At 37.7% G+C, this 11,617-nt stretch overlaps 1 protein-coding gene across 17 annotated transcripts; it reads right to left on the bottom strand.

Annotated features, from left to right (window-relative positions):
- Positions 1–3,047: 3,047 nt before the first annotated feature.
- Positions 3,048–5,888, bottom strand: LOC106319371. 17 transcript variants are annotated; one of them, XR_001265480.1, is made up of 6 exons: positions 5,619–5,872; positions 5,160–5,268; positions 4,789–4,946; positions 4,275–4,651; positions 3,421–3,501; positions 3,048–3,304 (listed from the first exon to the last, which is right to left on the bottom strand). XR_001265480.1 is itself a non-coding variant. In XM_013757681.1 (6 exons), exons 3-6 carry the CDS (start codon positions 4,474–4,476, stop codon positions 3,159–3,161), a joined length of 336 nt encoding a protein of 111 aa, XP_013613135.1. In that variant the 5' UTR covers positions 4,477–4,651; positions 4,789–5,268; positions 5,619–5,873; the 3' UTR covers positions 3,048–3,158. The 17 variants fall into 17 exon arrangements, 5 of the variants coding, with proteins under 5 accessions (XP_013613135.1, XP_013613136.1, XP_013613132.1 ...); XR_001265477.1 differs by having other exon boundaries at positions 5,053–5,268; positions 5,619–5,870; XR_001265479.1 differs by having other exon boundaries at positions 4,275–4,676; positions 5,619–5,870.
- Between the last annotated feature and the right edge of the window lie 5,729 nt (positions 5,889–11,617).

The following is an 11,617-nucleotide window of genomic DNA, read 5'->3' as shown; positions in this document are numbered from 1 at the left end:
TTAGGGCTCCCTCTTACCCACATGAAGCTACGGAAATATGAGTATTCTCCTCTATTGGATGCAATATCTAATAGATTCAACCACTGGACAACGAAAGCCCTGACTTTTGCTGGCAGGTTACAGTTAATATCTTCGGTTATCTGCAGTACTGTCAACTTTTGGATCTCCGCCTTCATGCTGCCAAAGGCTTGTATCAAGCAGATTGAAGGTATGTGCAATCACTTCATGTGGTATGGTGATATTGCAAAGAAACATGGAGTGAAAGTTGCTTGGAGCACTGTCTGCCAGCCTAAGGAAGAAGGCGGTTTGGGACTAAGAAACTTCAGCCTCTGGAATAAAACCCTTAACCTGAAACTTATCTGGCTTATTTTCTCCAACTCTGACTCCCTGTTGGTTTCCTGGATGAAAAAGCATAATCTAAAAGATCACAGCTTCTGGAGCGCACCAGAAACGACTACTAGCTCCTGGATCTGGAAAAGCCTTACCTCCCTGCGCCCCCTAGCTCAGAAGTTCTTGAGATGCTCCATGCGAAATGGGGCTACTACTAAGTTCTGGTTTGATCACTGGCTGCCCATAGGTTCGCTGCTTTCTTTTGTTGGCCAGGAGGGTCCTCTTCTGATGGGAATTCCCATAACTAGCAATGTCGCTGATGCCTGCACTGCTTTAGGTTGGAGGGTTCCTTCCCACCGTGTTAGACATCGGAGAGTTGCAGAAGCCCGCGACAGTATGATTGCTCACCCTCTTCCCAACCTAGCTCAAGGTCCTGATGTTTTCTCTTGGGTCTTTCCAGGCTATACGTCACCGGGCTTCTCTTCTGGGTTAACTTGGGAGCATCTTCGTCAAAAGTTTCTCAAACTCTCATGGACTCGTTCTGTTTGGTTTAAAGGCTGCATTCCCAAGCATGCCTTTACTTTCTGGGTGGCTCATCTGGATAGGCTTCCTGTCAGACAGAGACTTGTCACTTGGGGCATTGATGTTCCTGACACATGTGTTCTGTGTAACCGGTTCTCTGAATCAAGAGAGCATCTGTTCCTGGAGTGCGAGTACAGCAAAAATATTTGGAGCAAGTTGTTTACGAAGCTGGGAGAGCCTCGTACGCGGATGCAAAACTGGTCAGCTTTGATCCATTGGTTACAGGCTGCAAGGGGAAAACGACTTTTCAACATCAAGCATATTGCTACTCAGGCCATAGTTTATCTGATATGGAGGGAAAGGAACTCAAGATTACATGCTGGGAACCCGCTACCCCACTCGGTTGTGTTCAAACAGCTAGATAGATGCGTAAGTGACATCGCTCTCGCTCGCAGGGACAAGAAAAGATTCCAGACTATGCTATCCATCTGGTTTAGATATGACTAAGAGCTTATGATTCTGAAGCAAGCTGCTTCCTCCGAGTTACTTTACACTTTTTTCCACTTTTTTTTTTGTGTCTTTTGTAACTTTTTAGCTTCGCCGAGCTGTTGTAAAAACGTTTCCTTTTTGGTATAAATTCACATTTGATCAAAAAAAAAAAAAAAACTTGGGTGATAAAAAGAAAACTCAAGAACAGACAAAGGAGAACTTTAGATTTGATACATAGCTCCAGTCATACTTGAAAATCTTGCTGTTTGAAAGACATGGTTTAGATCAGACAGACCTAACTCCCTTCCATCTCTCACAACAGACTACAACTTTCTTCTCCTTACTCCCGGTCCAAGAAGATGCAAAATATGAAGATCATAGCTCAAATCCAATGCTAAGACATTGCTCCACAACACTGAGCTGGTCTCAATTTTTGAAGTGCGATACTGATGTTATAACCCCAAAATCTTCTATAAACAGTAAAGGTTGATATTTCTTTGTTGAAAAATCAAACTTGAGAAGGATCCCTAAGAGCATCTTTAACGCGGTATAGTAGCGCGTTTCTTAAGGAGTGGACCCCGTGCTTTTGATAAAAACGGGTTTCATAAATCGCGAGATAAAGAACGGTTTCGGTCCGTTTCTTACACTATTTTGCAGGCCCCATGACACGTGGCGGCCCGCGATTGGTTCCGTTTTTAATTTTTTTTTTCTTAATCAGATAAAACAAAAAAAAAATAGTTTTTTTGTAGAAGGGCATAAAATAGTTTAATTAAATATTTAAGTTTCCACTTGTTTTAGATTCAAAAGGTTGGATATATTTTTTTTGTGAATCCTTATGTACGGGTGATTTTTTTATAGACGGTGTTATGATAATTAGAACTGAAGTCATTGTGATTGACTAAATGATATAGTTGTGATTCTCTGAATGAATACCTTTTTTATTTTTATTTATACAGTGCAATTACTTGATTTTGTTATTTCTTTTATATCATAAATTATCAATGTGTGTTTAGTTATGTGTTCGTGTAGAGTTGTTGCTCGTCTTGAAATAATATGTATATTTCAAATTTTAGAAAACGGGGTTAGTTTACAAAAAAAAAAAAAAAAAAAATGTGTGCTTGTGACTTGTGTGGTGCTATTTTCTCTATTTAAGAGTGTGTTGATGTTTTAATGATGGTAATATGTATGATATTTTTGCTGTTTGATTCATGAAATATTGTAGTTTTTCAGAAAAAAATATATTCTGATTATGTGTTAATCATTTTGATTGTTATTTTCCATTATTTTCTAGTTAATTTTCCTATTCGGTAACTACATAAAAAACATTCGTGAGATTTCCTTTTATGTTAAGTTGGGATTTGATGAAATATAAAAAGAGATATTGTAAATAGATTGTATACAAAAACTAAATATATATTTTAATGATTTAAAAACTATTTTTGGTATTTTAGTAAATAAAATATTAACAAACATACGAAGATATTTTAATTTATTTCAATCTTTGCATCATTGTTTTCAGGTTACTTTAAAAATAAGCAAAATTTCAATATATGTATAAAAGTATTTCAGTTTTTTTACATAAATATAGCTTTTAACCTTTTTATTAATCTGCTTTGCTTTTGACGGAATGGAATGTACAACATTTAGATATTGTTTTCCTAAACGTTGAAAGGATATACACATAGATATTAAATAGTTGCAACTCATTTAATTCACAATTATCCTTTCAAAATTCAAAAGTAGATTTGTTTTATTACAATGAGCTCGACTGCAGTAGAAACCAAATAAATATTATTAATTATAAGTGATCTAAAATACTATGATATTGGCATTTGTTGAATATGACATCTATTTCTATAAACACCAAACAAAAGCACAATAGTCTTTATGATTACTCCAGGATTTCGAAGTATTATGCTTTTGGAATTTTGATCACTCTGGCTTGTTTCATGTGTGACGTTTTCTGAAAATGTGAAAAACAGAGAAATATAAGTCAAAAAGAAGAGAACCCATAAAAGTAGTAAATGAAGTAAAGTGTGATCCTTGTACATTGCAACCATAGCTGTAGTTACACCGCACCTTTCATGACTGAGGTGCCTTCCCCAGCAAGTAGCTCGTTCTCCGCAGCAAGTAGCTCGTTCTCCGCAGCAAGTAGCTCGGCTGAATAGCAGATTAGCTCGTTCTCCGCAGCAAGTAGCTCGTTCTCCGCAGCAAGTAGCTCGTTCTCCGCAGCAAGTAGCTCGTTCTCCGCAGCAAGTAGCTCGTTCTCCGCAGCAAGTAGCTCGTTCTCCGCAGCAAGTAGCTCGTTCTCCGCAGCAAGTAGCTCGTTCTCCGCAGCAAGTAGCTCGTTCTCCGCAGCAAGTAGCTCGTTCTCCGCAGCAAGTAGCTCGTTCTCCGCAGCAAGTAGCTCGTTCTCCGCAGCAAGTAGCTCGTTCTCCGCAGCAAGTAGCTCGTTCTCCGCAGCAAGTAGCTCGTTCTCCGCAGCAAGTAGCTCGTTCTCCGCAGCAAGTAGCTCGTTCTCCGCAGCAAGTAGCTCGTTCTCCGCAGCAAGTAGCTCGTTCTCCGCAGCAAGTAGCTCGTTCTCCGCAGCAAGTAGCTCGGCTGAATAGCAGATTAGGGGACTTAGATTGGGGCTTTTGTGAAGATAGATGAAATAACAGATTCCGTATAGGAAAGAGTGATCAAATTTATGAAGTAATCCAAACTAACGACCTCAGAACATAAACAGTTTCCATGATACAGCTACAATCAAATTTATGAGGTAACTATGCTTTATCTAAGGGATCCACTAAGATTCCAAAGAAGAAGCTAAAACATGGAAAATAGTGTTATCAACTGCTCTAAGAATTTCATTTGCTACACCATTTAGCTAAAGTATCACTAAGATCAAATATGCTCGTAGAAGTAAATTTTCAAGAGATAGGAACACATACCATGTGTAGCCACAGCCATTCCTCTCTTGCTGGTGGGAAGAGCTGCACATGAAACGGTTTTCCATAGAATCAAAGCAGAGTTGGAGCTAGAAAGATGATCACAATACTGTCAGATTCAATTGCTCAGTATTTTATAAGGAGATAACTTGGGAGAACAAAGCTAGAACGATGTTATGTACCAGACCGTCGTATTCAAGCACATGTAGATATAAAAGGCTACATTTTTTTAGAATCATGAAGAACTGGATCATAAAAACAGTTATGACAGTCTATAGATGACAATCAGTTTAACATGAGGACACAAATTCCATTACAGACTTGACTGAAAAGGAATCCACAACTCCCATCAACTTCCCAGAATCTGAGTAACTGCACATCTACAGTGGAAGAACAGCAACCGGCCTTCAAATTAGCAAGTAGTAAAGACTGCTTAGCCATTATGATTATACCAAGAAAGAAATATTGAATGAAATTGGAACTGTGAAAATTGATTCTCACTGGTGGAGGCCCTTACCTTTTATAGGTGGAGATCCTTTTTAATACTCCAGTAATCATCAGGGAAAATATTGTTTCCCTTATCTTGTGGGCTATAAAGTCCCGTAAAGGGGATTAAAACTAATGATTTGTATCATATGTTCAGATTCTCAACACATGATCTTGCGATAGCGATTTCTTGTTAAATTGTAATAAAAGGGATCAGTAAAAGAGATTCTCAACACATGATCTTGCAACATTTAAGATAAACTTAAAATCTAATTAAATATTGTTGATTCCTTACCAAACTTGTGTCGGGAGTATCAGCATCAATAGAGTAAGACTCTGCTCCATTCCAAAAAAAACGTATGCACAACCTTTGATAAGATTTAAAGGGAATCAGCAACATACCAGAAACAAAGGTACTTTAGCACCTTCTTCAATCTCCATATAATATGTGCTCCCATTGTGAGCTCAAACAGCTTTATAGCCCACAGGATAAGGGAAACAATTTTTTTCCCTGATGAAAAAAAAAACTAATTAAACAGAAATTATACATCGCATTAGTTGTATCACAAAATCGACAAGTTGATAAGTTTGCTTCTCTTCTTAGATCCCAATCTACATCCCCAGCTTAAGGATCTAGCCTCTATCATATGCAGTATCACTCGACGTTAAACCTTAAATCAAAATTGTTCAAAATCAAGAGCACAGAGTTCGATCTAGTGTTCATCGGTAAAGTTCCTTCTATCAAACTACACGATATGTATCCTAACTCGTCAGATTACATGCATATCACCCGAATCGAAAATTGTCAACATGGATTGAATCGCAGGAATTGAGAGAGGAATAGGGAGCAAAAAAGCCAACCCTAGATGAACTCCAGTACTTCTTATCACAGGAGCCGTTATAAAGATCCCCGACGGAGACGATTTCAAGGTCATCTGATTTCCAATCTTCAGATACAGCACTTGGACTCGCCATTGAAAGTGTGAAAAACTCGTTATCGCACAACGGTAGAAGAAATCGCGAGGAAGATGGAGAGATTATGCTTTATTTGAGTTAACACGGAAAAGTCACAATTTAATGCAGTCGGGACACGTGTTGGCCTAGTAGAACTCGACTTATCTAGGTGACAGAGGACGTGACAACACCAGAAAGGAAGAAACCCTATTTTATAATAATAGATAGATAGATTGTACTTTGTACAAACAAAATTTTCCGTGGAACAATAAATTTGACATTTATAAAGAAAAGAAAGAGATCCGTAAATAATAGTTAGTAGTAGCGTTAAGATGGCTGGACTTTGGATGATTTGTGGTGCGAAGGCCATAATCACACAACTAAGACAATGTCCTAAAATGAGATAGTGAGAAAACATGACCTTCACTTTATCAAGTACACTGGGACTAATTTCCAAAAGGTCAGTTCAGAATTATAGTTTTCAAAAAAAGAAAAATCGTTTTCACAAATCAAAAGTATATTTTGAACATAAAACTTTACGTGACAGTCATACTAAACAAAATTTTACAAAAATATGTAAAACAGAAAGAGCACATATTTAGTCAAAGAAAGTATACGAAATACGTTGCCACTTTCTCATAGTGGGTTCATAACCAGTCTTAAAAAAATTAACGACCTTAGGCAAAAGATAAAATAAAGATCGTTTATGAGTTTTTTTTTCAAGTTTTTTTATTGCATTTCCTTAAATTAAAGCAAAAAAAAATTATGATATTCAAAGAAAAAAAAATGGATTTTTGTGTGTAAATTAGGTTTTGTTAATGGAAAATTGAGAATGGTGCAAACTAATAATTTTTGTTCTTATTGTATTTAAATTAGATTTAGTTAACCATTGACCTTTTTGTTATTATTTTACCAACTAATTGATATTTAACCAATAAAATAGATCTTTTTAATTAGTAAAATAACACTAAATTTTTTTTCGACCTATGGACCTATGGCTATTGCCCATGTTGCCATGGGTTAGAGCCGGCACTGTTCATAACGTTTCGGAGAATTTAAAATTTTTAAGAGCATTTTTAATCCATTTTTATATTTGTCTTTATAATAAATATTTAGAGACAATATCACTCCAATCCATCTCTATTTTTTCTTCATTTATAGAAAGAGGATAACATTATTTTATATTTTAGTCTATATTTAAAAATTATTATTTTTAAATTTACAATAAAACAAAATTTATCTCTATTATAGAATTTTTTTTTGGTGCACAAATTCATTAATTACTAATCAGTAGAAAGATCTCATGCCCAAGTTATCCCACAGATGAACACCATTTACAAAAGCAGAATGCAAAGAGAGTTTAGTCAACGCATCGGCTTCTCCGTTTCGATCACGAGAGGAATGAAAGAAGGAGATATTGACGAACGCAGAGGAGATCGCATGGATATCACAAACGATTCCATGAATTTCTTTAACCTGCATGACTTGGTTGATTGCTCTGCGTTGATGATTGCCAAACACATTACTAGTGCTTCAGCCATGAGAGAGGAGTTGACGAAGTCTTGAGTACACGAACCTTGGAGAAGTGTGGTGAATCCGGTTCCAGTGAAGATCCAAGCCAACCCTGCTTGCTCTGTGAATAGTTTATTCTATGTCGCGTCATTTTTACATATAGTTCTTATATCTAGAGTTGTCGCTTGAATTATGTTCTTCGTCGGATCCGTTAAGATTTTGCTGATTTTATATCCAGAGTGTTGTGCTCTGATCCATTTCCCTGCTAATCTAAGAGCTCTTGTCGCAACGTCTGTAGAAATTGAAGAACTTGCTTCAAAGATGAGAGAGTTACTCGCAAGCCAAATAGACCAACAGATCCACATGAGAATGTTTCTAGAAATTCTCGTTGGTGGAAGGCAAAGCTTGTCTTTGAAGAGAGTCGACACTTTTTCGAATTCGTCTTCCGTAGCTATGTGAACTACACGGTGAAAGAGAATCGATTTCCAAACTCCTATCGAAAATGGGCAGGTGAAGAATGTATGCATTGTTGTTTCTTTGTCTTGACATTTAGTGCATAATATCTCTGTCTGAATGCCTCTTTTTTGTAAGTTGTCTCCTAAAGAGAATGTTCCTTGTATGATAGACTACAGAAACACCTTCATCTTTGGAAAAAAGTGTCCTGTCCAGACGTCTTTTATCCAGCTGAACTTTGTTCCGAAGAGACTCGCGTTGTTGATGGCTTTCATTAATGCAGAACATTAGCAAACCTAGTGGTAAATATCCCCAACTTGACTGGTTGCCAAATGTAGGCGTCCTCTGCTCAAGTTTGACTTGGTCTGAGACATTTGATCTGAGAGCAAGGAGAGATAAGAACTCCTTTACACGTTTTGTGTTCCATTGTAGATCAATTGTTAGTAGGTCTGCTACTTTCAGGTCTAGGGCTGATTCCTGAGTGAGATCAAAGGTATGAGTCGTTCATTTAATGAGACCCATGAATCTTTCCAGACTTTGGTGTTCTGTTCATTACAATAGATTTCTTCCATGTATGATTCCTCTCCAGCTATAGGAGCAACTCAATGATAGATACATTTAAAAATAATTTACTCTGACAATACTTTCCGAGTAGGACTCTAAGAATTCTTCTTTTCAGAATAAAAATAGAAAAATACATCGGTGATAGTCTAAGCTCTATCTCTTGTTTTACATATTACTCGCCAAGCATGAGTAACACCAACATTTGGACGTATGTATCTACTTTTACAGGCAATGTACCAACCAAAACAGTCGTGGACTCATCTTGCTATTATATACATCTTTAACAGCAACTGAGCCCATTACTAGTTCGCCCAAAAACTAATTGTCTGAGAAAGTATCCCATCACTTCTGGCCTAGCCCAGTTGATAAGAAAGGGAATATTTCGGCCCTATTTAACACATACGCTTGCGGGAAGTAGGTGATGCCAGTAAGAAAAATTCACATCAGATCCCGCAATTCTCTCTCTCACTCTCCAGATCTCTTTCTTCCTTCGGCGGAGATTTCTACTATGGCGTCTACGAGCTTTGTTAAGCTTTGTCAAGAAGGATTAACTCTGATTGCTTTGCTGAGGTTTAGGGCTGTGATGGGCTTTTTCTCTCTCTAAACAATGTTGTGTTTCAAGTGGCGTCCAGTTTGTGAAGGACGTTTTCAACTAGGTCTGGGCATTCGGGTTCGGATCGGATGCTTCAGATTTTTGAGTTTTCGGATGGAGAGGTACATAATCCGTTCAGGTTATTTTATACTTTGGATAGCTTCGGGGTTTTAAGGTTCGGGTTTGTGTTATTTCAGGTATATCCAAACTGTATAACAAATAATAATAAAATTCTATGTATATTTGATTTGATCCTGTGAGACCAGAAACATTACTGTTGAAATTAAAAGATTGAACAACTTAATATAAAATTTATGATCTTTCTGATTTGTTATTACGTTGATGAACAAGAGCATGTATTCTTTTTCTTCGTGTAATTTCTATTTGTATTATCTTGAACACAAAATGGTAAAGAATCCATCTATTCAAAAATCAAAACCAAAGAGACATCAAAATCAAACAAAAATCAAACCTGGATAATCATGAATGTCTGAGCTCATACCTGTGTAAAAAGGAAAGAGAAAACAAATTGCAAATCCAACTTGTAATCAAACATAAATCAAACATAAATCAAAATCGCAAAGTATAGTGATTCATACAAGTAGTCGGTCATAAAATGAGTTTGAGTATGTACTGAACATATACATTGAAGAAGAAAAAGACAGAAAGATGAATGAGAATGGAAGATGTAAGTTTAGGGTTAGTAATATATAATATTCGGGTACTTCGGGTAATTGGTTCAGTTATCAGTTATAACCGATCGGGTACAGGTAACCAGACTGATTGAATCCTAAACCCGTTCGGATTTTTTTAAATTTCGGTTCGGTTTTCAGTTTGGATTTTTCGGGTCAGTTCGGATTCGGGTTCGGGTTTCAGTTAATATGCCCACGACTATGTTAAACTACTAAACTAGTGTTTGATGAAGTTTATGGGCCGTGATGGGCCATTGCTTTCTCTATACGTTGTCGTTTTCAAGTTGTGACAGAAGTGTTGTCTGAAAAAAAAGAAAAAAGGATTGGGGCCTAGGAAAACCAATCGTCTCTGAGGCGCCTCTTGCAAGCCAGCGGGAGGACTGATTCTAGCATTGAAGAAGATACACTACAGAGAAGCCATGGGTAGCACAAGCAAGAGTTCTGCTGCTCTAATCCACCATTTTCGACTCACAAGCCCCAACTTTGATTCGCTTAGAAAGCGTCCGTCTGATACGGTGTAACGCGACGGTGCAGCAAAGGCTTAAGCCTGGGGTCCGCTTGTCAGATCCGTTGGAGATAAACTTGAAGATAACTTGAAGCCCTAGTTATACTAATCCTATTAGAATTGAGAAAAAGAAATAGATTATTTATGTGTTTTAGGAAATTATATATCTAATAGGTTATTTATGTGTTTTAGGAAATTATATATCTCTATATAAGAAGATGGTGAGTTGTGCTATGAACTTATGAGTTTGAGAGATATCTTGAGAGAGCTTAAGTTTTGAGAGACTTTCTTAAGCTAATAAGAAAGTGATTCTTAATAATCTTTGAGTTCATAACACAAACACTGCGATAATATTTGGTATCAGAGCCTCTTTGATATGGGAGACATCACGACATCAAGTTCTACTGGTGCGATAACAAAAGACAAAGAAGGAGGAATATCTTCGATTAGTGTTGGGGTCAAAATCGGTCACGACGGAATCAATGTCTGAAAGTCCGTAAAAATCGGCATGAACGTTTTTGCGAAAAGTATACCTTCGAAAAAGATTTATTTTTACGAAGAATCTTGCGGAGAAAACACATTCACGAGACATCGGACAAGAGCTCGAAAAAGGTCGCTACGCAACGACCGAACGCATGTTCCGCTCGGTCGCTACGTAGCAACCGAGCTCTTCCAAAACGTCGATACGACATTAGTCCATACATTCCCGTCTACCCTTCGATGCTATCTCCAGAAGACCGTAGCGAACCCATTTCATGTTTCCCGCCATTCTAAGTCATCGATCAAACTTTACGGTAAAAACCGCGGAAAGTTCGTTCTTTATCGAAAGAAGCCGTAATAAGCGCTTCGAGTCAGAAGACGGCCCAAAGGGACCTAAGACATGACTCGATGCCCAACTTACGATTTCTTAACCAACAGCCCGTAAGCCGCATGACGGTTTGCGCTTGGTTCGCAAGGAAATATAAATGTCAAAGTTTCCGCGGATAAATACGAAATTTTGAAGATAATTACGAAGATCGGAAAAAATGGAATATCTCCATTTTTAGGCTATAACGGCTTAAGGGCAAAAGGGGAAAAGCGTAAACCGACCTAGGAGCGAGTATATAAGGAGTCCTAGGCGAGAGGCATAGGACAACTTTTTAGACTCAGAACTCTCGGCACTTAGAAACTCTGAGACATTATTCTCGACATGCTTTGTTTCCATGACTGGCACCCGATTACCAGACGAACGCGCACAAGCAGTTCGATCTCTTGGTTCACTCTTGAATTACGTTCGGCTTGATCCTCGAAAGGGGTACGTAGGCATCCTTTCATAAGGTTCAGTCTGAAATCAATCAAAAACCTTTTTTGTATTTTCTTCGTCTTTTGTTATCGAGCTGCGACTCAACTAGGTTTGAGCTTTTAGGCCGCTAGAACTAGGTTACTCGCTAACAGCCTTTGCGGCCAAAGCTTTTATGATCTCTTGTAATGATCGCAACGCTCTTATGCGGACTCGAAATAAGATCTATTGTTTTCTCTAAACTCGTTTGTTATCTTTTCACGATTTCCGCATATATTTGGTCACTTGCCGTTGGCTCTCGCAGAGATC

The sequence above is a fragment of the Brassica oleracea genome, chromosome C9 (assembly GCF_000695525.1).
Source record: "Brassica oleracea var. oleracea cultivar TO1000 chromosome C9, BOL, whole genome shotgun sequence".
Taxonomy (NCBI): domain Eukaryota; kingdom Viridiplantae; phylum Streptophyta; class Magnoliopsida; order Brassicales; family Brassicaceae; genus Brassica; species Brassica oleracea.
This window is presented reverse-complemented; position numbering and strand designations above follow the sequence as displayed.

Bases quoted from the DNA above. Each gene is read 5' to 3' on its own strand.
- LOC106319371 (XM_013757678.1), bottom strand. From the start codon at position 5,215: ATGGGAGCACATATTATATGGAGATTGAAGAAGGTGCTAAAGTACCTT. The intron at 3,502-4,274 runs GTATGTGTTCCT...TCTGCTATTCAG, and splicing joins AATGGCTGTGGCTACACATG to CCGAGCTACTTGCTGCGGAG. The intron at 3,305-3,420 runs GTGCGGTGTAAC...TCACATTTTCAG, and splicing joins AGGCACCTCAGTCATGAAAG to AAAACGTCACACATGAAACA.